Source organism: Rhinatrema bivittatum, chromosome 4 (assembly GCF_901001135.1).
Source record: "Rhinatrema bivittatum chromosome 4, aRhiBiv1.1, whole genome shotgun sequence".
In the NCBI taxonomy this organism is placed as follows: Eukaryota; Metazoa; Chordata; class Amphibia; order Gymnophiona; family Rhinatrematidae; genus Rhinatrema; species Rhinatrema bivittatum.
This window is the reverse complement of record NC_042618.1, coordinates 425,359,831-425,385,568: the sequence shown is the minus strand read 5'-3', so window position 1 is coordinate 425,385,568 and position 25,738 is coordinate 425,359,831. Positions and strand designations below refer to the sequence as shown.

At 47.0% G+C, this 25,738-nt stretch overlaps 1 protein-coding gene across 4 annotated transcripts in view; it reads right to left on the bottom strand.

The window, feature by feature from the left end:
• Window positions 1–25,738, bottom strand: part of NR2C2 (nuclear receptor subfamily 2 group C member 2) — a 380,432-nt gene that overhangs the window by 166,328 nt on the left and 188,366 nt on the right. For all 4 annotated transcript variants that reach the window (XM_029601391.1, XM_029601389.1, XM_029601390.1 and 1 more), the window contains one exon: window positions 3,336–3,515. In XM_029601391.1, the coding sequence (XP_029457251.1) occupies window positions 3,336–3,515 (180 nt within the window). The remainder of the gene's footprint in view (window positions 1–3,335; window positions 3,516–25,738) is intronic.

Here is a 25,738-nt window from a genome sequence, read left to right as displayed (position 1 = left end):
AGGCCCAGCATCTTGCAGCAATGCCAGATGCAGCAACTTGTGAGGCTGTGTCATAGCTGTCGTAGGCTGCTCTTACCTCGTGTTTCCCCGCATCTAAGCCCTTATTTATAATAGTTTGTGCAGCTTCCTGATACTGTGTGGGTAAAGATGGCACAAACTCCTCCATCTGTTTCCAGAGGTTCCTCTGGTATTGGGTCATGTATAAATGGGTATGCTGAGATTTTGGAATTCAGCATTGACCCTTGGAACACCTTGCGGCCCATTTGGTCCAGAAATCTATTATCTTTTCTTGGAGGTATTGAGGAATGGGCTCTTGTCCTTCTGAACTTCTTCTACACCGATTCCACTACTACGGAGTGGTGGGGGAGCTGAGTTTTTTGGTACCCAGAGGTGGGTTGTACTAGATAAGTTGATTCTATCCGCTTGTTGACTGCAGGAACCGAGCAGGGGTGTTCCCAAATACGTTGCTGCAGTTGTAAAAGAATTTCATGAACAGGGATAGCCAGAGTGTGCTTCGGGGATCCACAAATTGGAGCACTTCCAAAGTTTGCTGTCTGACATCCTGCTCTGTATGTATCTGGAAAGGAATAGAATCTGCCATTTCCTGAACAAAAAGCAGGAACGAAAAATCCTCTGGAGGTGATTGTTTTGTTGCAGGAGGTGGAGATGGGTCTGACATGAAGTCCTCTGATGAGGGGTCAGAGTCAGTGTCGGACCAAGTATCATACTGAGTTATCTGGTGAGGAGGTGTAACTTTGTGAACCCTTACCAGGACCAGAGGGTCCTGGTAAGGGTTCTTCCGGTGAAAGATCCTCAACTTGCTCTCCTTCTGGGCAAGATGGTAAGGAGGATAGTAAGTCATGATATCTTTTGGTTAGAGTATCATGTAGTGCCCTTTCTTCTGAAATTGGAAGCTTGGGCAGTGATTGAAGATGTTGAGTCATCGATGGTTTTTGCTTAGTGGATGACTTAGGCTTCGATACCTTTGACTTGTGAAGTGGAGGTATGGTGGGTGCAATGGTATAGATGGACATCGATTGTGACATCGATGGAATAGTCGATGCTGATGAAGAAAGAAAGGAAAACTCTGATATAGGAATGGAAAGTGGCGGTATCGATGACATCGAAGAGCTTGGCATCGATGGAATGTCTTTCATCGGGGTAGGCATCGAGAAGGATGAAGGCACCAGTGATGTAATCATCGAAGACTTCATCGGCATCGAGGTAGTTTGTACCATCGGTGTTATCGGCTCGATGACTGGCGTCGGCGTGACCGCAGGTATCGGCGATGGAGCCGGCATCAGCGTGACCGCCAGCATCGGCGTGACCGCTGGAAGTTGCTTCTGCAAAGCCTCCATTACCATCTTCTGGATGAGGACCGTTAAGTCCGGAGTAGTGGATACTGGTAATGGTGTCGATGGTGAAGGTGAAGGCATCGTAGATACCGAGGTTTGCAGAGCATCGGCAGATTTATGCCGTTTCGCGGACGGTTCTGTCGAGGACGGAATCGACGGGGAAACCAAAGATCGACGATGTCGATGCTTGTGTTTTGGTCTCGGTTCCGAAACTGACCTGTTCGATGACATAGACTGGGTCGGTGAGGTAGCGTCCCCGGATCCTTCGACGTGTCGTTTCTTTATTAGGAGTTTTTTGGTTACTCCTGCGGGAGAGGATTTCGTCGACGTGGATGGCGATGGAATTAATTGTAATTGAAAAAGATGAGCCATCTTTTCCCGCCGAAGTTTCCGACCCTTTGGGGTCATTTCTTGACATTGTGAGCATGAAGATATTTCATGCTTTTCTCCGAGTCAGATCACACATTCGAGATGTGGATCTGTTACTGACATGGTCCGGTTACAAGTAGGACATTTCTTGAAACTGAATGCCATGTTGGCATCGAGGCCATGGATGAGAATCTCTGAGAAAAAATATCAATGCGAATGAGAAATCTATGCTATTTTTTGTCACCGTCCGGTGACAAAAGTGAAGTAAGACCCAATGTGGGAGAAAATTGAAATTTTAAGGTGACGTAACCGCGATGCTGATGGCAGCACGGAAAAACGAAGATTGGAGTGAGACCTCTGTGGCAGAGAATATCATGGCATGCTGGGCATGCTCAGTAGCCTCAGGCTGCCAGTCAAAAGTTTCTAGAAACTTTGACAGAAGTTTTCCCGCGATAGGGCTCCGTCAGTGACGTCACCCATATGTGAGGACTAGCATCCTGCTTGTCCTGGGATAAATACATGTCCACCATCTGCAGGAGATAGGCTAATGTTGGGGCAGGACTATATAGCCATGATGTCAGCTGTTGCTCCGTCTCCATCTGCAAGCAGAGGTGCATAACCCACTCTTTGGGATTGACCTGCTCGAATGCTAAAAAAGAACAATTCAGAATGGGCTTCTGGATGCAGCACTGATTGGCCTATCAGATGCAGTGCAGAAAATGGAGGCACTGCAGAGAGACCAGATGGAAGCACTGTCATGAGGTCAGATGCAGATGCTGCAGCAAGATCCGCGAGAGGCAGCTTGGAGAAGCCTGAGAAAGATGCTGCCAAGAGGCCAGATGGAAGTGCCACAGGCAAGCCAGATGGAGGCGCTGTGGAGAGCACAGAGGGAGGTGCTGCGGAAAGCCCTGAGAGAGGCACCATGGAGAGTCCAGAAAGAGATACCATGGAGACCCCAGCAAGAGGAGCTTACCCAAAGCTTCTGTCACTTCTTGACATGTTGCCTATACAGTAGTGGAATATGAAGGTGTGCACAGTTGCAGTTATTGTAATAATGCATCATGGGATAAGACTCCTCAGAGCAATTCACTGTACTGTGGTATCACTGTTATCAATCTTTCAATTGGCGTAACAATGCTATGGCAGGAATACAGAGAGATGTTGCTAAAAATAATGATCACCTCCAATGTATTGCTCAGAAATTTGACAAACATTCTTTTAGCAAATTTTTTAATTTCAGGCTTCATATTATTTAAATTTACACAAAGTAGGACTATCTCTCATTTTACAGGACTCTACAATATTATTTGGCAAACACAAGCCTTGGGTTTAATCTTTGAAGAACACTTTGTGGACTGTAAGCTGCTCTGGGCCTTTTAGTTGCATAGCGTTTAATCAAGTATAATAATAAATAAGAAAAATAAATAAATTGTAGGCATAAGTGCACAGGGGCATGTCACCTGATTTCACAACTGAATCTTATTAAAGTCTACTGAGAAAGCATATGCATAGATGAGGAAAATGTCATAGTACTAGTTAGGAAGGCAATCATATCCAGGTAAAAAACTACTACTTGTTGCACAGATTTATAGGTTTGTACTAGCAACTCACATTCCATTTTCATGCCCATCTCCAAGCATTTCTTGAGCCGGCAGAACTGGCAACGATTACGATGATGTTTATTGATGACACAATCCTGGTTGCTACGGCAACTATAAGTTAAACTCTTCCTTACACTTCTTTTAAAGAAGCCTTTGCAACCCTCACAGCTAACAGCACCATAGTGACGGCCTAAAGAGAAAGTGAAAGCATTTTCAGTGAAATTTAAACACAATTTCTTTTCTTACATTATAAATTCAACTGACAAACCATAAAATCAACAGTTAGAAAATAAATATAACGAATTGATAAACCACGTTTATTTTCTATTGTTGTTGCCTCCTTTTAAGTCTAAGCAAGAGAGAGGATGGAGTAAGTGAAAGGAAGATGCACCCTCCTGCCCCTTTCATTTTACAAAGTGTAGGCTTCAGGTCTATTTCAAAAAATACTTAGTGCCTAAATTTTAGGCACCTACATTTATGGGAGATTTTTTGTCAAACTTAGGAGCATCATATTTTAGCTGAAAATTAATCTACATCTAGGTACCTAAAATTTGGGATCCTAAATATAGACCTACAATTCATTTACCCGGATTAGGTTCCTTAGAGATCTATTTATTAAACCATGTTAAAACCAGGCAGTTCATACTGCAATGGGGCTTGTTCCTGTGGCTGGGTTTGTGCAGAGATTACAAATGGCAGTAAAATATGTGCATTTCCACCTGCAGGAATGCATGTTTTCCCCCAACCGCATTGATATTTAAAGGAAAATGCCATATTGTAAATCTTTTCCATTTGAAGCTATAGATTGTCTCGTTGGAGGCTTTCTTGCTGCAAGCATTACTACCTTAAATTTCTGTCATGGTTTCTAGCATTCGGTGCTTAACATCCAGGCTGTTACTGCTAGTGAGCAAAGAATGTGGTGAAAAATGAGCCCTGGAACTGAATTAGAAGGTATGAAAAGACTGGCAGATGGATTGGTTGGGTAACTGCCTTTGTAGCCAAGGAAACCATGCTTGGCATGGCCAAAAAAGGGGCTATTAAAATCATTCTTGCTCTGTCTTGTCTCAGTTACAGAATTATTTTGGTGATTAGGGATATCAGTGGAAAAGCATATATTATGTCTTTTGACCATGAAATTGTCAAAGCATCCAAAGCTAAAGCCTGGGGTCTGGCCTCCTGGAGCAGTTTACGGTTGAAGGAAGCTGCAAATAGATCTACATGAGGAACTCCCCATTTTTCAAAAATGTTTTGAAAAATGTTTCTGTGGAGTGCCCACTCATGAGGTTGCAGACCTGCTCAAGGAATCTGCCACATTGCTGGACTGTCCTGGTATGTGAATGGTGGAGAGATTTATGTTCCTCTTTATTTCCCAAGTCCATATTTTTAGGGCTTTCTGATATGATTGAGAACCCATTCCTGTTTGTGTATGCAGTACTTTGATACAATGTTGTTTGAATCTGGAGGAAGTTTCCTTTTATGAATGGTTTGAAAACTAGGAGTGTTTTGAAAATAGCTTTGAGCTCCAAGATGTTTGTGCGAAAAGATTGTTCTTATTTGTCCTTATTTCCCTGGCCCAAGTTGACTTCCCATGCTTGAGTGGATGCATCCATCATAAGAACATAAGTCTTGCCATACTGGATCAGACCAAAAGTCCATCAAGCCCAGTATTCTGTTTCCCATACTTGTCAATCAAACCAAGGGATAGATAGACATCATTAATGACACTTGAGTTGGAGGAGAATGGAAACTTTGACCCTTGAGAAGATTGCATATTTGACTCCACCAGATCAAAGATGCAAAATGGAAGAGTAATTGGCACTCTGAGTGGAACTGTGCATGCTGATTCCAATGACATTTGAAGTGCTATTGTGGTATCCTCATATGAAGTCGTGCATACAGGTTTATATGTACTGTTACTGCCATGTGACCTAGCAGTTCCATGAGTTTCATGTAGAGACTGAAGTCTGATTGTGAAATTAATTCATCAGTGTTAGCAGATTGGACATTCTTTGAGCAGATAGAAAATCCTTGTCCAATTGAGTATCCAGAATTGCTCCAATAAATTCCAGATGATGGGAAGGTACTAGAAAATAGTTTTTGTAACTGAGAACAAACCCCAATGAGAGAAGAGTATGAATGGTAAACAACATGGAAGTTCTGGCTTCTTTGAAGGATCTGCTTATTATTAACCAGTCATCCAAGTATCGAAAAACTATTATTTTTTCTCAGATGAGCTGATCGTACAGCTAGACATTTTGTAAAAAATATTGGGGCTGCTGAGAGACCAAAGGGTAATGAATGGTTTTTTCTGTGAATCTAAGATATTTCCTGTGATCCAGATGAATAGGCATGTGTGTATATGCATCCTTGAGATCCAAAGTGGTGAACAAATCGTCGTGATCTAGAAGAGAAAGGATGGTTGTTAGAGAATTCATTCTGAATTTCTTGCATTTTAGGAATTTGTTTAACTTCCTCAAATCCAGAATTGAACGAAGGCCCCCTGTCCTTTTGGGAATGAACATAAGAAGTACCATGCTGGGTCAAACCAAGGTCCATTGAACCCAGCATTCTGTCTCCGACAGTAGCCAGTTCATTTCATAAATACATGGAGATTTATGGAGATTTCCTTCGGAAACTTGTCCAATCCTTTTTTGAACCTCACTATGTTAGATGCCTTGACCACATTCTCTGGCAACAGATTACATAGCTTTATTATGCACAGAGTGAAAAAAAATATTTCCTATAGGGAAGCTGGTGAAGTCACGGACAAAGATAGCTGCCTGATCCACGAGCTCTGTCCATATGAATGCATAAGCTTTGAATTTTGCATTCCATACAGAGCCGTTAGCCCCTACTACCTGCGAATTGTGCTTGGAATAATGGTGTCGTCATGTCAACCAGAAAGAAAGCTGCAGAAATCAAGAGTTTCTTTATGGCAGCTGTGGCCTCTAACCTGTGAGCTATAGGCCTATGATTGGCACAGAATCCCTCTCCCTCAGACTCGGAGGGAGAAAGCAAGCACATGCAGGTTGAGACAGAAGAAGGGGAGAGATTGGCAAGAGAGATGATAGCTTGGTTCAAGGAGCTCAAATGGGACACTGCAGCCAGTAAAGATGAGATCTTGGAGGTAATGAATGAGCTGCAGGGAGAAGTTAATAAGACAAAGTCCAGGATAGATGAGGTGGAGCAGCAGGTGGAGGATCAGGCCACTAAAATTGAAGATTTGCAAAAAGAGTATGCAGAGCTGCAGGAAATAAAAGAGGACTTTGGTAATAAACTGGCTGACCTGGAGGACCAGGCACACAGAAACAACGTGAGGACTAGAGGGATCCCAGAAGTGCCTGAATACGAGTACCACCTGTGTGGAGGTGATGCGAAGGCTGTGCAATGACTTATTGGTATTTGAGGGGGCTGCAGAGAAGGAGGAGCTTGTCATAAAAATTGAAAGGGTGCACAGGCTTGGAGGGCCTATGAGGCAGAATCTCCCAGAGACATAATTGTTTTTGGGATTACCCGCAAAAAGTGGTGGTAATGGCGGCAGCATGGGCAAAAGGATCTTTACAGTGGGAGGCCCATAATGTCGAGTTGTGTGCGGATTTATCTACTGCGACATTGGCTAAGTGGCGAGACATGAAGGAAATCACAGATGTTTTAAGGGGAGGCAATGTGAAATATAAGTATTTTTTCCCTTTCAGACCCCTCTTCGTCATCGATAGGGTCTTGTACAGAGTGAAATTGAAGTCAGAGGCATGGGAGGCCCTGCTGAAAGCCTGCGAAAATTCACGATCGCCAAACATGACCGGAAGGGAGCAGGAACCCTAGTTCGGAATCATGAGGAAATCTCTAAGTGGCAGAAGAGGAGAAATGGCATGCGAGCTGATGGAACTGCCTAAGCATCAGGATCTGTGCCTCTGGACAGACTCGTTCTGGGACTTACCTGCATATGGCAGACTAAGTCATTTACAGGTCCAAGTTTTTCAAATATGGGGGGATCCAAATGTGCAGAGCGTGAGGGTGGGCATAAGGAAAATATTGATACAAAACAAAATAATGAAAGAGCAAAAGTGAGATGTATGCAAGGGGGATGGGGTAGGGTTTGAGTTTGTTAAACTGCTGGGGTGTTTTTGATCTTCATGATGTTTGTATTGCTCTCAGTAACGGATGGGAGGGTTGGGGAGAGGGGAGATGTCTGGTCTGTGACTCTCTTTCCCTCAATAGGTTTCTTGCTGGTAGTGGAGGGAGCAAGGGAATGAAGGGGTATGTCCCAGGGGTGGGGGACGGAAGAGGGAGGTGTGGGAGGGGGGCTCTCTGTGGGTGGGGGTGAGAATTATGGAGGTCTGCTTTTGGGGAAAAAAGGGAGGATGTTCTGTTTGGGGGTGAGGGGGATTTTAAGGTACTTTCTTTTAATGTTAAAGGGTTGAACTCATATATGAAGCATCAGCTGTTGTTTAAGGTTGCTTGCATGCTGATATAGTTTTGCTGCAACAAACTCATATTCGTAAAAGAGATGAGAGGGTGCTCTCACAAAACGATTTTGACCAAGTGATGTTGGCCTCACGGGAGGGGAGGGAAGACACTGTGGGGTGGGTATACTATTTAGGAAAACATTAAATGCTGTGATGAGTGATATTTATAAAGATATGGAAGATAGATATTTGATTATTAATGCTACACTGGGTGGCACCAGGGTTACTATGGTGAATTTACACACTCCCAGTGTTGAACAGGGAAAGTTCTATGACCAACTAGTTGAACACATTTTGGGTAGGGCTACGGGCCTTTTAATAGTAGGAGGTGATTTCAACCTTACTCTGTGGCTGGAGTTGGATAATTCATCTCCTTGGTGGGATAGGGGTGTCTATGAAATGCCATAGAGGAAAACTGCTGAATTTGATGAAGTTATTAAATCTTATAGATATCTGGAGGGTACAGAATACTCACTCCAGAGATTATTCCTTCTATTCACATCTGCATGGCACATATTCTCGGACTGACTTTATTCTGGTGGAGTATACAATGATGGGGGATGTCAGGGGTATAGGGATTGAGTTTCGCACTTGGTCTGATCATGCTTTGGTTTGGTTAAAAATGGAGTGGTCTCAGTTCAGGATAGGAAAACTTTATGGAAATTTATGATGCTTTGTTAAGGGATGGAAAAATCACACAGAAAATTGAGAAAGTGTTGTGTGAGAATGTGTAGATTAATCAGGATGGGGAAGTGAGTCCTAGTATGGCTGGGATGTTTTAAAAGCAGTACTTCGAGTAAAATATATCTTAGGCCTCATGGGAGAAGAAGGAAAGGGTCTGGAGGCTTTATTAGGCAATTAGAAGTAAACCACAAAAAAAACGGATTTGCAAAAAGTCTGGCAACAGTTTGATAAGGCGAGAAGGGATTTGAAGGACAGTCAGTTGATTCTATTCAGCATATCCTTAGGTTGAGGAAATTAAAAAATAAAATTGCACAATCCCAAATTACGCAGATCAGAAATGGATGGGGAAATTAGTATATACCTCAGAACAAATTAGGGAAATATTCTGGCAATTTTATCAGGAACTTTATATGGCCGATGAGGATATCAAGGAGGAGGATATTAAGGGGTATCTGGATGCGGTAAAGCTTTCATCCTTGGACCCAGCTCAGAAACAAAAGTTGGATAAGGATAGTACTACCTTACAAATTTTACAGGTGATTAAATCACTGAAAGCAGATAAGACCCCAAGTCTGGATGGATTCACAGCTAATCTTTATTAAAAAATTTAGAAAAATTCTGATTGATTCTTTAAGGAGATTGTTCAATGCTCTACTAGGGGGGAGATGGGGGATGAGATTGCTCCATCCATGAAGGAAGCGTATATCATAGTATTACCCAAGGAGGGTAAGGATAAGGCAAACTATGGATCATGTAGACCAATTTCATAGTTAAACATTGATGTAAAAGTTCTGACAAAACTTTTAGCTACTAAATTGGCTAATGTGATTTCAGGTTTGGTACATGAGGAACAATCAGGTTTCATTCTTGGAAGGCACATGGCTGATAATATAAGGAGGGTGTTAAATTTGATATAGGGTATGCAAAAAGATGAGATTCCAGCTGTCCTGCTCACGATCGATGCTGAGAAAACTTTTGATCAAGTACACTGGATATATCTGTGGGAGGTATTAAAGAAAGTGGGGTTGGGGAATAATTATTGTAAGTGGGCTAGACAGCTTTATAATGGCCATACTGCAAGATTGAGAGTCAATGAAGGATACTCGGAGCCTTTTGAATTAGGTAGAGGTTTGTGTCAAGACTGTCCACTATCTCCATTGCTTTTCACTTTGGTTATGGAACCTTTTGCATCCAAAATAAGGGAGTCTCAGGTTTTTCAAGGCATTAGGATGGGAGCTAAGGAGTATTGTATATCATTATATGCAGATGATGTTTTGTTTACACTTTCTAATCCTGCAGTTTCACTGGAAAATCTAATGCAAGAAATTCGCTGATTAAGTTTTGGGCTTTAAAGTGAATCATACAAAGTCAGACATCTTAAATTTTATGGTCTCAAAGGAGGAGGCCAGGAGACTTCGGGAAAAATTATCCTTTAAATGGGCTGCTCTTTCTATTAGATATTTAGGCATAACTCTCACAGTCAATAAACAAATTATTAGGCTTAAATTATAATCTGCTGTTGAAAAGGATATATAAAGATTTGGAGCGTTGGACAAATGAACCTATATCATGTTTAGGTAGAGTGGCAGTTCTGAAAAAGCAGAGTTGCTTACCTGTAACAGGTATTCTCACAGGACAGCAGGATGTTAGTCCTCACACATGGGTGACATCATCAGGATGGAGCCCAATCACGGAACACTTTTGTCAAAGTTTCTAGAACTTTGACTGGCACCTACTGGGCATGCCCAGCATGGCACTAACCCTGCAACCAGCAGGGGTCCCTCTTCAGTCTTGTATATAGTAAAAGTATGTGCAAAAAATAAAATAAATCGCAAGCGAACCCAACTCCGCGGGGTGGTGGGTGGGTTTCGTGAGGGCTAACATCCTGCTGTCCTGTGAGAACACCTGTTACAGGTAAGCAACTCTGCTTTTTCACAGGACAAGCAGGATGGGAGTCCTCACACATGGGTGAATAGCAAACTGAGTCCTCACACATGGGTGAATAGCAAACTGAGGATGCCCGAGCAAAGCACCAAATGTACCCAAAGACGTGCAACAGGCACAACAACAGGGGTAGATTTGGGAGGAGGGTATCCTGAAAACCCAGAATGGGTCACTGGTAGGACGTTGGGTATTAAGCTGAGAATAGATTGCGCAGGACAGACTGGCCAAAAATGGAATCTTGCCTGCCAGCCTTATCCAGGCAATAATGGGCTGCGAAGGTATGGAGAGAGCTCCAGGTCGCAGCCTGACAAATATCGATAAGTGGAACAGAACGAAGGTGTGCCACTGAAGTCACCACAGCCCTAACAGAGTGTGCTTTTACACGGTCTTGTAGCGGAATGCCCAATTTGAGGTTATCGAAAGAAACAAATAATTGAGTGGATCTCCTGTGGGCTGACGTGCACTCTAGATAAAAGGCATGGGCACATTTGCAGTTCAGGGAATAAAGAGCCCTTTCTCCTGGGTTTGAATGGGGCTTTGGGAAGAAAGTAGGTAAGATGATAGATTGATTAAGATGAAACTCCAACACTACCTTTGGTAAGAACTTAGGGTGTGTATGGAGGAGTACTCTGTCATGCAGAAATTTAGTATAAGGCGGTGTGATAGAGTATATGACAGAGAGCCTCAGACTGCCTTAACGGACCGGCTCCAGCTATCTGGCCCGGTCCACCTTAAGACAGAAGGGAAAGGGATCCTCGGGTGGGGGCGTTTCCCTGAGGTAAGGGATACAAAGGTGAGGCCCTGAGAGAGTTAGATAGGTCCCAGGGAGAAGAAGGAAGCTGTAATGGAGTGCTGTGCTCTTTTGGAAAAACTGTTCTTGCATTGTCAGTCTGCTGAGCTAAGCAGCCATTTTGATTCTGTCTTGCTGAACTTTTTGTAATTAAACTGTTGAAAAGCAGAACAGACTCCAGCCTGGTCTGTTCTCTGACCTTCTCCTGTCTTAGACCGCTCCAAGGGCATCACAGGCGGGTAGGTGACTAATGCCTGTAACTCACTAATTCTGCGAGCGGATGTTATAACGAGAAAAAATATTACTTTCCAGGTGAGATAGCGAAGATTGCAGGATTGGAGAGGTTCAAATGGAGGTTTCATGAGCTGCCCTAAGACCACATTAAGGTCCCAAGCAGGGGCCGGAGGGCGCAAGGGAGGTTTTAAGTGGAGCAAACCTCTCATGAAGCGTGTGACTAAGGGATGTGTGGAAATCAATACATCCCCCACGCCGTTGTGGAAAGCGGCTACCACACTGACATGCACTCTTATAGAGGAAGTTTTCAGCCCTGACTCTGAGAGATGCCTGTTACCTCTCCCGATGGTGTCGGCATTTTTCCCTGACACTGGCGTCTCTTGCAGCGTGGCCCCGTGTGAATAGGGGCTTGGCCACGCCCCCTTATGACATCAGATACCGGCGGAGCTCGGACAGCGCGGGAGATTTGCCTATTTATTGAGAGCCTCTTCCCTTTCACCTTGCTTCGGCCACTAGCGTGTTGGGGAGTTTCTCTGCTGTTTTTTCCTGCTGCTTACTGCCTGCTTGACCCGGACTGCCTTCTGGTTTACCCTGTTTGCTGCCTGCCCTGACCTGGACTGTCTCTGGATTACCATTTGCCGCCTGCCTCTGGATAGCTGCCTTGGTTCCTGCTGTTTGCTGCCTGCCCTGACCTGGACTGTCTCTGGACTACTCTGTTTGCGGCCTGCCTCTGGACTACTCTTCTGGGTTCCCGTCACCGCTACTGGCTTACCCGGATCACCTGGGATATCCTACCCGACGTCACTCTGCAAGCTTCCAGTTCCAAGTGCCTCATCTACTCAAGGTAAGCGGTCACCGACCCTGGTTCCACGAACCCGTGTAACAATGCCAGAGAGAGTCCAGAAACTTTGTGGTGGAACAAGCGAAGGGGTCGATGGATATAGATGTGCACCAGACCGTAAATCTTTTCCACTTAGAGTGATAAGAGCGTCTCGTGGAAGGCTTTCGTGAAGCTACCAGGACTTGAGATACCGACTCCGAAAGGTTAAAGGGTCAGAGTATCAGCCTTTCAACATCCAGACCGTCAGTGATAGGGCCGGGAAGATGGGGTGGCGTAGGCACCCTTTGTTCTGAGTTATCAGTAGTGGGTCCGTCCCCAGGCGAACGTGCTGGCGTACTGAGAGGTCCTGGAGGATTGGGAACCAGACTTGGCGAGGCCAATGAAGGGCTATCAGAATCATTGAGCCCTTGTCTCTTCGTAACTTCACAAGAGTCTTGGAGATGAGTGGAAGTAGAGGGTATGCGTAAAGGAGACCTGTGGACCATGAGAGGGCGAACGTATCCCTCGGCTGTGAGTGGCGGCTCGAGTGAGCGAGCAGAAGTTCTGTACCTTGTGGTTGTGGATGGATGCAAAGAGGTCCAGATGTGGATAACCACAGCGTTGAAAGAGTGCGTCTGTTACCATGGGGTTGAGGGACCACTCGTGCGGATGAAAGGTTTGACTCAACTCGTCCGCCAGAACATTGTCCACGCCCGCCAAGTAGGTCGCCTTGAGGTACATCATGTGGGAGAGAGCCCAGCCCATATCTGTGCAGCTTCCTGACACAGAAGGTAGAAGCCCATTCCTCCTTGCTTGTTGATGTACCACATTGCCACCTGGTTGTCGGTTTGAATCAGGATGGTTTTGTTTGAGAGGCAATCATGAAAAACCCGGAGGGCTATCTGATCGCTCGAAGCTCTAAGAAATTTATCTGATGTTTGGCTTCCTGTGGAGACCAGGTTCCCTGAGTCTGCAGGTCGTTGACATGAGCACCCCACCCTAGGTTGGAGGCATCTGTCGTCAGGATAATCTGAGGTTCTGGAGCATGAAAAGGAAGGTCTTGAAGACGATTGGAGTGTTGCATCCACCAAGTTAGCGACAGGTGGAGCTGCTTGGTAACGTGGACAATGCTGGACATTGGCTGATAAGCCTGAGCCCACTGGGATCACAGGGTCCATGCACCGGGCGTGACATGCACCGAGGATGCCATATGACCCAGCAGGATGAGGAAACGACGAGCCGTCGAGTAATTTCGAGCCTGGAGGTATTGTGCCAGGGACGTGAGAGTGTGAGCTCGATCCTGAGGGAGGAAGGCCTTTGCCTGCAAGGTGTTCAAATCTGCCCCTATGAAGGATAGGGTTTGAGATGAAACTAGTTTGGACTTGGCATAGTTGACTAGAAACCTGAGTGACAGAAGTGTAATGAGGGTTAGACGTAAGGATTCTAGTGCGTGGTTTTGGGACGGCGCCCTTATCAGCCAATCGTCGAGATAAGGGTAGACATGGACTCCTTCACCCCTCAGGTAGGCCGAGACCACTACGAGGCACTTGGTGAAGACTCGAGGTGCGGACGCCAGGCTGAATGGCAGGATCCGGTACTGGAAGTGCCTGGGGCCAACTAGGAACCGAAGGAATTTTCGGTGAGACGGAGTGATGGCAATGTGTGCGTACGCGTCCTGAAGATCTAGAGAGCAGAGCCAATCTTCTCTTTGCAGTAGAGGGAGCAGGGAACCCAGTGTTACCATTCTGAATTTTTCTTTGTGCAGATACTTGTTCAATGCACGTACCGAGAATAGAACCCCTGCCCCTGCTGGGAGAGGGGCACTGGTTCTATTGCCCGGGATTAGAGAAGGACGGAAACCTCCTCCTCCAGTTGAGATGAATGGTCGGATGATCCCCATGTCGGCCGAGGTGGGGAGTGCTCCGGCTCAGTTAGGAAGTTGAGGTGGTACCCTTGGGACACTTCAGCCAGGACCTACTGGCCGGAAGTGACTGGTACGGACGGAAGAGGAGGTTGGCTTATGCTGTCTAGCAAGGAGTCAAAACCCAGCAGCTGGGCCCGGTTGAGGTGCTGGCTGGGTCTTCTGAGGTCGGGTTTGCCTGGGTTGACCCTTCTGGTAAGGCCTGGAGGGATGACCTCGAGTAGCAGGAGGATAACATCTTCGTGGCTTGAAAGACGGTCGCTTAGAGTCCCTTCGGAATGTCCTCTTAAGACTGTTTCCTGGATTTTGTCCCCGAAGAGATTATCTCCAGTGCTAACCGGTCCTGCACCTTTGGTCGTAGGTCTGAGGACTTCAGCCAGGCCCATCTTCTTGCACTAATACCCGCTGCAGACACTCTGGATGCAGTGTCAAAAATATCATAGGCAGCATGGACCTCATGCTTGCCAGCATCCAGGCCTTTCTGAGCCAGAGCATTGAGTCGATTTATTTATTTATTTTTAACTTTTATATACCGACATTCCTGTATAAAATACAAATCACACCGGTTTACAATAAAACATAACTTCGCCTGTGAACGATCCTGAAATTGTTCTGGTAAAGGTTCAGAAAAATCTTGGATCTTCCTGAAAAGGTCTCTGTTATACTGGGTCATGTATAACTGGTAGGAAGCAATGAGAGAAATGCGCATTGAGCCATGGAAAACACGTCTGCCAAATGCATCCAGGGACCTTTGTTCTTTTCCTGGAGGTATGGAGGAATGAGGTTTAAATGCCGAGCCTTCTTCTGGTGATCCAGCTGTGGTCTTTGAAACCCAGGGGCTGTCTGGACAAGGTAGGTGGCATCTGTCTTTCGGTTGACAGGTGGCACAGAGCCTGGGTGCTCCCAATTCCTCTTCAGCAGGTCAATCAGGATTTCATGAATAGGAATAGACATGATTTCCTTATGGGCATCAAGAAACTGGAGTACTTCTAGCATCTTGTGCCTCGAGACCTCTTCTGTCTGAAGCTGAAATGGAATTGTTTCAGACATTTCCTTTATGAAATTAATAAAGGATAGATCCTCTGGACGAGAACGTCGTCTTTCCTCAGGGGGAGAGGTCTGATGTCAAATCATCGGAATCCTGGGAAGAGTCATCAATCCAAGGATTGTAAGGCTGATCCCCAGCTCCCATAGGATCAAAGGGAAGAAATGGAGTTAGTCCTGAAGGATCAGGCCTAGGCAATAATGGTACCGAGGAGGCACCGATGGCGGCATCGACGGCTGCACCGATGGAACCGGTGACATCGACGGGTGATTTGGTGGCAAGATCCCAGATGGCGGTATGGGTATCGGTGTTTCTTCATCTTCCGATGACAAAGGTATCGGCGTGGAAGGTGGTGGACATACTGGTACTCTCGGTTCCACCGGTGGAAGAGCACCGATTAGTGCATCCAGTCTGCCTAGAAGCGGTGCAAGCACCGTAGGCATCGGATCGGTGACTGGGGCTGGCATCGGTGATGGCGCCGATGGAGGTCGGAAGCCCTGAAGTGCCTTACCGATGGCCTCTTGGATAGCAGAGTTGCTTACCTGTAACAGGTGTTCTCACAGGACAGCAGGATGTTAGTCCTCACATATGGGTGACATCATCAGGATGGAGCCCAATCACGAAACACTTTTGTTAAAGTTTCTAGAACTTTGACTGGCACCTACTAGGTATGCCCATCATAGCACCAACCCTGCATCCAGCAGGGGTCCCCTTTTAGTCTCGTAATATAGCAAAAGTGCTTGCAAAAAAATAAAATAAGAAAACGTAAACGAACCCAACTCTGCGGGGTGGCGGGCAGGTTTCATGAGGACTAACATCCTGCTGTCCTGTGAGAACACCTGTTACAGGTAAGCAACTCTGCTTTCTCACAGGACAAGCAGGATGGTAGTCCTCACATATGGGTGAGTACCGAGCTGAGGATGCCCGAGTGAAGCACCAAATGCACCCAAAAACGTGCAACAGGGACAACAACAGGGGTGGAATTTCGTTAGGGGGGCATCCTGAACCCTAATGGGTCTGTGGAAGGATGTTGGTAAGTCAAACTGAAAATAAGTTGCGTAGAACAGACTGGCTGAAGATGGAATCTTGTCTGCCAGCCTTATCTAAGCAATAATGGACTGCGAATGTATGGAGAGAACTCCAGGTAACAGCCTTGCATATGTCAGGAAGCGGCACCAAACGGAGGTGCGCTACTGATGTCGCCATGGCCCTGATAGAGTATGCTTTCACACGGTCTTGGAGTGGAATGCCTGTTTGCTGGTAGCAAAAAGAGATGCAGTCCGCCAATCAGAAGGAGAGGGTCTGCTTTCCCACAGGATTTCCAAGTTTGATGGTATTGAACGAAACAAACAATTGAGTGGATTTCCTGTGGGCTGACGTGCGGTCTAGATAGAAGGCTAGAGCACGCTTGCAGTCTAAGGAATGCAGAGCCTGTTCTCCTGGATTGGAATGGGGCCTGGGAAAAAAGATAGGTAGGATAAAGGGTTGATTAATGTGAAATTCCGATACTACCTTTGGTAAAAATTTAGGGTGGGTGCGGAGCACTACCCTGTCATGCAGAATTTTAGTGTAAGGCGGATAGGTAACTAATGCCTGTAATTCATTAACTCTGCGAGCGGATGTGATCACGAGAAGAAAAACTACCTTCCAGGTGGACTAACGGAGATCACAAGAGTGGAGAGGCTCAAACGGAGGTTTCATAAGCTGTCCCAAAACTATGTGAAGGTCCCAAGCAGGGGCTGGAGGGCGCAGTGCAGGTTTTAAATGGAGCAAGCCTCTCATGAAACGTGATATTAAGGATTGTGTTGAAATGGAGACATTTCCTATACCCTTATGGTACGAAGACACTGCACTGACATGCACCCTGATAGAGGAAGTTTTCAGGCCTAACTCTGACAGGTGCCAGAGATAGTCCAGGAACCTCGCAGTGGAACAAGTGAAGGGGTCTATGGACATGGAAGTGCACCAGACCGTAAACCTCTTCCATTTAGAGCGATAAGACCTTCTCGTTGAAGGCTTTCGTGAAGCCACCAGGACTTGGGATACCGATTCTGAAAGGTTAAGAAGTTGGAGAATTAACCTTTCAACATCCAGGCCATGAGAGACAGAGCCTGGAGGTTGAGGTGGCGCAGGTACCCGTCGTTCTGAGTAATCAGAAGGGGATCTTTCCCCAGGGGAATGTGCCGGCGTACAGATAAGTCCTGGAGAATTGGAAACCACACCTGGCGTGGCCAGTGGGGCGCTATCAGAATCATTAAGGCCCTGTCCTTCCGTAGCTTCATGAGAGTTTTTGAAATGAGAGGAAGTGGAGGGTACGTATAAAGGAGATCGCTGGCCCAGGGAGGGCGAAGGCATCTCTTGGTTGCGAGTGGTGACTGCGAAAGAGAGAGCAGAAGTTATCTATTTTGTGGTTGTGAACCGATGCAGAGTTCTATGTGAGGGTAGCCCCAATGTTGGAATATCGAGTCCGCCACCGTGGGGTTGAGAGACAACTCGTGCAGATGGAAAGTGTGACTCAGCTTGTCCGCCAAGAGATTGTCCACTCCTGGCAAGTAGGCTGCTTTGAGGCACATCGAGTGGGAAAGGGCCCATGCCCATATCTGTGCAGCTTCCTGACACAGGAGGTAGGAGCCCGTTCCCCCTTGTTTGTTGATGTACCACATCGCAACCTGATTGTCAGTTTGAATCAGGATGGCTTTGTTTGATAGGCAGACCTGAAAGGTCTTGAGGTCATATCTGATCGCCCGTAGCTCCAGGAAATGTATCTGGTGTCTGGCTTCCTCTGGAGACCAGGTTCCCCAAGTCTGCAGGTTGTCTACATGTGCACCCCACCCTAGGTTGGATGCGTCTGTTGTTAAGACAATTTGAGGTTCTGGAGCCTGAAATGGAAGGCCTTGAATGAGATTGGAGTGGTGCATCCACCAAGCTAAAGGCAGACGGAGCTGTTTGGTAACCTGGACAATGCTGGACATTGGCTGACAAGCTTGAATCCACTGGGATTTTAGGGTCCATGCATGACTCTCATGGCAAGGCGAGCCATTGGAGTGACATGCACCGAGGACGCCATATGACCCAGCAGTATGAGGAAATGACGAGCAGTTGAAGATGCTCGAGTCTGCATGTGATGTTCCAGAGAGGTTATGGTGAAAGCACGATCCTGGGGGAGGAAGGTTTTCGCCTGTATTGTGTTTAGGTCGGCCCCTATAAAGGAAAGGGTTTGGGATGGAACTATCTTGGATTTGGGATAGTTGATTAGAAACCCTAAGGAGATCAGGGTATGGATAGTGAGACGCAGGAAGGCTAATACAACCTGCTGAGTCGGAGCCCTTATCAACCAATCGTCGAGATAAGGGAAGACATGCACCCCCTGATTCCTGAGAAAGGCTGCGACCACCACCAGGCACTTGGTGAATACTCGTGGAGCGGACGCTAGGCCGAATGGCAGTACACGGTACTGGAAGTGAAGAGGGCCGACCAGGTATCGCAGGAATTTGCGATGAGAAGGATGTGTGTAAGTGTCTTGGAGATCTAGAGAGCATAGCCAATCTCCTCTTTGTAGAGAGAAGTAGGAGCCCAATGTTACCATTTTGAATTTTTCCTTCTGCAAAAATGTGTTTAGGGCGCGAAGGTCCAGTATTGGACGATTGCCACCTGACGTTTTTGGTATCAGAAAATACTGGGACTAGAACCCTTGCCCCTGTTGGGAGAGGGGCACAGGTTCTATTGGTCGGATTTTGAGGAGGACTGAAACCTCCCAGTCGAGCAAGAGAGAGTGGTTGGAAGTCCCCCACGTCAGCCGAGGTGGGGAGTCCGGTGGAACAGTCAGGAAATTTAGGTGGTAACCCTGAGTGACTACCGCCAGCACCCACTGGTCTGTGGTGACTGTATGCCAAATGTTGTTGAAGTGGCAGAGCCGGCCGCCGACCGGTATGGATGAAAGAGGAATTTGGCTTACAATCTCTAGGAAGAAGTCAAAACCCTGATGCTGGCCCAGGCTGAGAGGCTGGCTGAGACTTTTGAGGCCTTGACTGTCTAGGCCAGACCTGGGCAAGGGGCGGCCCGCGGGCTGAATCCGGCCCGCCTACGGTCTGTGACCGGCCCGCCCACTGCTGAGAGCAGACGGAGAATGAGGCACGCTGCCTTCCCTTGCAGAGGGAAGGCAGCAGTTCATTCTCCGCTCCCTCGCTCCCCGATTGGCCGCCGAGCGAGGGAGCGGAGAATGAACTGTTTTTTTTACAGCGTCCGGTGGGGGGGAGGGAGTGACTCGAGCGAAGGCACGCGAGTTTCTTTCCTACATATGTCACAGTTCCGCCTTTCGTGGTCTTTTTCAGGGGTCCGCAACCACCGGTCCGCGGACCGGGCCGTGGGAGTTTTTTGCCAGTCCGCGGCGCGCGCTCCCAGTCTCTCCCGCTGACGTTGCCGCTGGGCTGTCAGCACGTTCAAGCCCAGTGGGAACGGCAGCGGTGTTAGAAGAAGCTGTGGTACCCACGGCTGGCCTTTTCTTCTTCCCGCGCCTGCACCCCCCTCTCCTGTGACCCGGAACAGGAAGTGATACACGGAGCGGTGCGCAGGAAGGAGAAAGAGCCGTGCCGCGTCGGCTGCAGCGTCGGTCCCCGAGCAATTGAAGCAGCCGGTAATCGAGAAAGGAGTCAGCAGCATGAGCCTCCCGCGGCCGATGGGATTCTTCTTTCTTGGCCTGCGGGGGCGGCTGCAGCTCCCATTTGTGCTCGGGGGGGGGGGGGGAAGAGGAAGTGAGTAAGAGAAAGAGAGAGAAGCAGCCAGCCAGCCAGCCTGTGTGTGATTGACTGGTCAGAGAGCTGATGTGTGTGTGTATGTGAGAGACAATGAAAGTGATTGCTCAGGGAGATAACTGATGTGTATGTGAGAGTGTGAGACATTAGTCAGGGAGGTGACTGATGTGTGTGTGTGTGAGAGAAAAAGCATGGAAGTGAGAAGTCTGGGTATGTGGGAAAGCATGAGCGTAAGAAGCCTGGTGTTGTGGGAGTGAGAAACCTGGGTGAGTGTGCATGCATGAGAGAGAGAGACTGGTTGGTAAGGTGACGGTGTGTGTGAGAGAAAAGACTGGTGTGTGTGAATGTGAGAGAATGTGATTCAGGGAATGAGAAGCCTGTGCACGTGGAGAGTGAGCATGGAAATGAGAGAGACTGGTGTATGTGTAACAGAGAGAAAGTTATTATGGGAATGAGAAGCCTGTGCAAGTGAAGAGTGAGCATGGGAGTGAGAAACCTGGGTGTGTGTGAGACACATCATGGGAGGGAGAAGCCTCTATATCTGAAAGAGAACATGGGAGTGAGAGACTGGTGAGTGTGTGTGTGTGAGAGAGAGAAAGAAAGTGATTATGGGAATGAGAAGCCTGTGCATGTGGAGAGAACAAGCATGGGAGTGAGAGACTGGTGAGTGAGTGTGTGGGTGTGTGTGTGAGAGAGAGAGAGAGACAGAGAAAGTGAATATGAGAGTGAGAAGCCCATATATGTAAGTAGAACAAGGGAGTGGGAAGCCTGTGTGTGTGTGTGTGTGTGTATGGCATGAGAGAAACTGTTCAGGAAGGTGACTGGTGTGTGTGTGTGCCAAAGACTGTTTGGGAGATGATTGGTGTGTGAGAGACAGAAACTAGTCATGGGAGCATGACTGGTATGGTGTGTGTGTGAGAGACATGGGCACTAAGGAAGAGGACCATAAGTATAGAGCTTAGCTTCTACTGCTGCTTCTGGTGTGTGCCACGGCCTGCAGGGAAGGGGAGTAGGAGAGCTGCAGGAGGGGGTAAGTAAAGGTGGCTTTAAGTTTATTTTTCTTGACTGCCCTTTTAATTGTGTGATGTCTGCTTTTTTGAAATATTTTATTGGTGTTTGGAGAATGTTTAATAGTTTTTATGAGTTTTTAATTGTTGGATGTTATTCTGTTCATAGCTGTTTTGAAACATTTATTCTGCTTATTAGTATAGTTTTACAATTATTTCTGTGTGGGGATCTATAGTGCTTGCTAGTTCTGTTTTCCTAATAAGAGGTGTATTGGTTTTTAGGACCTGATTTAATATTTATAGTGTTGCCTTTTCATAGATAGGGTTGCTCCTGTTTGAGTGTATTCCATAATACAGGTGTAACTGTGTGTGGATCAGTTTATGTGAATTACTACAGATCCTGGGAGTATGTTAGGTCGGTTCTGTGTCTGTTACCGAGATGAGATATTTTGCTAGCATGTAAGCGTATGTATCGGTCTTATTTGTTGTGTTTTTCAGAGGACATGCATTGGTGGTAAACTGCTGTCTTTTCATAAGTAGGGCTATTGAGAACTGAGTTAATTATATTAGTCTGGCCCTCTAAAACCATCCCAATTTCTCATGCGGCCCCATGGGAAAATTAATTGCCCACCCCTGGTCTAGGCTGTCCCTTTTGGTAAGGTCTGGAAGGTCGTCCTCCAGAAGCCGGAGGATAGAATTTTCTTGGCTTGTGGGCCAGCCGTTTAGAGTCACACCTAAAAGCTCTCTTTGGGGTGGATGGAAACTCAGACGGCACAGAAGAAAATTTAGCCGCAGTGTGGTCGATGGCCTGTAGGCCCCGAAGGGAAAACTCGATGGGAATTGACTGCAAACGAGGGTAAAGCCTTACCTTTTGACCGCGGAGTACGGAATCGATAGGGAGACCTCTATGGGGTAAAAATATTTGAAAGAAATTCCGTGAGGAAAATTCCTGTCAGGAATCTCTAGAGCAGTGGTTCTCTACCTTTTTTCTGTCGGTACACACCTGACAGATGGTTCTCAAATGCGTGACACACTGACCCATGATCGTCACGGGGCTAGATGTAAAAGTACAGTTTGCATCCATGGGAACCCCCCTGACCCACAATAATGGATGTAAAGCAGAATTATGACATTCCCCATACAACTCACCCTACAAAAAATATTTTCTGGTTCTGGTGTCATCTCAGTAACAGCAACTCAAACTCCTTCTACTTCAAGGCTTAATAGCCCTACTTATGAAAAGACAGCAGTTTACCACCAATGCATGTCCTCTTGAGAAAACACAACAAATAAGACTGATACAAACGCTTACATGCTAGTAAAATATCTCATCTCGGTAACAGACACAGAACCGACCTGACATACTCCCAGGATCTGTAGTAATGCACATAAACTAATCCGCACACAGTTACACCTGTATTATGGAATACACACAAACAAGAGCAACCCTATCTATGAAAAGGCAACACTACAAATATTAAATCAGGCCCTAAAAACCAATACACTTCTTATTAGGAAAACAGAACTAGCAAGCAGCTATAGATCCCCACACAGAAATAATTGTAAAACTATACTAATAAACAGAATAAATGTTTCAAAACAGCTATGAACAGAATAACATCCAACAATTAAAAACTCATAAAAACTATTAAACATTCTCCAAACACCAATAAAATATTTCAAAAAAGCAGACATCACATAATATTAAATAATTAAAATGGCAGTCAATCAAGAAAAATAAACTTAAAAAGCCACCTTTACTTACCCCCTCCAGCAGCTCTCCTACTCCCCTTCCATGCAGGCCGTGGCACACACCAGAAGCAGCAGTAGAAGCTAAGCTCTATACTCATGGTCCTCTTCCTTAGTGCCCATGTCTCTCACACACACCATACCAGTCATGCCCCCATGACCAGTTGCTGTCTCTCACACACCAATCATCTCCCAAACAGTCTTTGACACACACACACCAGTCACCTTCCTGAACAGTTTCTCTCATGCCATACACACACACCGGCTTCCCACTCCTGTGTTCTACTTATATATATGGGCTTCTCACTCTCATAATCACTTTCTCTGTCTCACACACACATACACTCACCAGTCTCTCACTCCCATGCTTGTTCTCTCCATATGCACAGGCTTCTCATTCCCATAATCACTTTCTTTCTCTCACACACACACAAACATACACCAGTCACCTGACCTCTCTCATGCATACACACACTCACACAGGCTTCCCACTCCCATGTTCTCTTTCAGAAATACAGGCTTCTCACTCCCATGCTGTGTCTCACACACACCCATGTTTCTCACTCCCATGCTCACTCTTCACATGCACAGACTTCTCATTCCCATAATCACTTTTTCTCTCTCTCTCACACACACAAAACCAGTCACCTGACCTCTCTCATGCATACACACACTCACACAGGCTTCCCACTCCCATGTTCTCTTTCAGAAATACAGGCTTCTCACTCCCATGCTGTGTCTCACACACACCCATGTTTCTCACTCCCATGCTCACTCTTCACATGCATAGACTTCTCATTCCCATAATCACTTTCTTTCTCTCTCACACACACACACACACAAAAACACACACCAGTCACCTGATTTCTCTCATGCATACACACACACACACACACACACACACAGGCTTCCCACTCCCATGTTCTCTTTCAGATATACAGGCTTCTCACTCCCATGCTGTGTCTCACACACACCAATGCTTCTCACTCCCATGCTCACTCTTCACATGCACAGGCTTCTCATTCCCATAATCACTTTCTCTCTGAATCACACACACCAGTCTCTCTTTCCTTTCCATGCTCGCTCTCCACGTGCACAGGCTTCTCATTCCCTGAATCACATTCTCTCTCAAATTCACACACACCAGTCTTTCTCTCACACACACCGTCACCTTACCAACTAGTCTCTCTCTCTCTCATGCATGCACACACACACACAGGCTTCCCACTCCCATGCTCTCTCTCACATAATCAGGCTTCTCACTCCCATGCTTTCTTTCACATACATACACACACACACACACACAACACCAGGCTTCTTATGCCCATGCTTTCTCACATACCCAGATTTCTCACTTCCATGCTTTTTCTCTCTCTCTCACACACAACAGTCACCTCCCTGACTAATGTCTCACACTCTCACATACACATCAGTCATCTCCCTGAGCAGTCACTTTCATTGTTTCTCACATATACTCACACATCAGCTCTCTGACCAGTTTCTCTCAATCACACACATGCTCTCAATCACACACAGGCTGGCTGGCTGCTTCTCTCTCTTTCTCTCACTCACTTCCTCTCCCCCCCCCCAAGCACAAATGGTAGCTGCAGCAGCCTCCTCCTCCAGCCCCCGCAGGCCAAAAAAGTAGAATCCCATCGGCCACGGGAGGCTTATGCTGCTGTCTCCTTTCCCAATTACCGGCTGCTTCGATTGCTCGGGGGCCGATGCTGCTGCCGCCGCTATTTTTCCATGCGGCACGGCTTTCTCCTTCCCGCGCACCGCGTATCACTTCCTGTTCCCAGTCACGGGGGGGGGGGGGGGGGGGGGGCACGCGGGAAGAAGAAAAGGCCAACCATAGGTGCCACTGCTTCTTCTACCACCGCTGCCATTCCCACTGGGCTTGAACGTGCTGATAGGCCGGTGGCAATGGCAGCAGGGAAGGAAGAGCAGCGGGAGACACCGGGAGCACGCGACACACCTGCCGTTGCTTGGCGACACGTTGGTGTGTCGCGACACACCGGTTGAGAAGCGCTGCTCTAGAGAGCTCCTTAACCCGCGTGGCTACTGCTGCGCGGAAAAAAGAAGATTGAAGGGGGACCCCTGCTGGTTGCAGGGTTAGTGCCATGCTGGGCATGCCCAGTAGGTGCCAGTCAAAGTTCTAGAAACTTTGACAAAAGTGTTCCGTGATTGGGCTCCATACTGATGATGTCATGATGTCCTGCTCATCCTGTGAGAATGAATGCACTAGCTCATATATCATATTTATTTCAAGCTCTTCTAATTAAGCTTCAGAATCTCCTGCTTAATCATATCCAGAAAAAATTTCTGAGTTTTATTTGGAGGCATCGGCCCCTGAGAGTAAGTCGGCATATACTTTATTGGCCAAAGGGGATGGAAGGTTTGTATGTGCCTCAGTTGCAGAAATATTATGCAGTTTTCTAACTCCGTGCTTTTGTAGAGTTGTTGGATTCGTGGACCCTTGGGCCGGTCGGAACCCTGGGATGAACCGCTGGGCGAGATGACAGCAGAGGTCCCGACCGGGGGGCGGCAAGGACTGAGTAATGGATGACCGGAGGAAGACTCTAGGGAGCCCTATGCGACCAAGGGCTTTGGCAAGGTAGAAGGAGACGATGGAACAGGCGCAGCGGTGAGAAGATCTTCGCCCTGGAAGCCGATCCTCCCCCGAGAGGAGCTCGTAGGAATTTGGCTGCTGGGACTTAGGAGATTCACCCTGGAAGCCGGAGTCCCCCCAGGAGGAGCCCGTAGGAACCCGGCCGCTGGGACTTAGGAGGGCCCGCGGGGACTGAGTCAGATGGTGTCCAAAGTCGAGTGCCAGAGGGTCGTTGCTCACCAGTCCAGAGTCGTGTACCAGAGATCGTTGCTTGCCAGTCCAGAGTCGTGTACCAGGGAATCGTCGCTTGCCAGTCCAGGATCAGGAGCCAAGGGATCGCCGTAAGCCAAACCGAGGTCAGAAGCCAGAGAATCGTCGTAAGCCAGTCCGG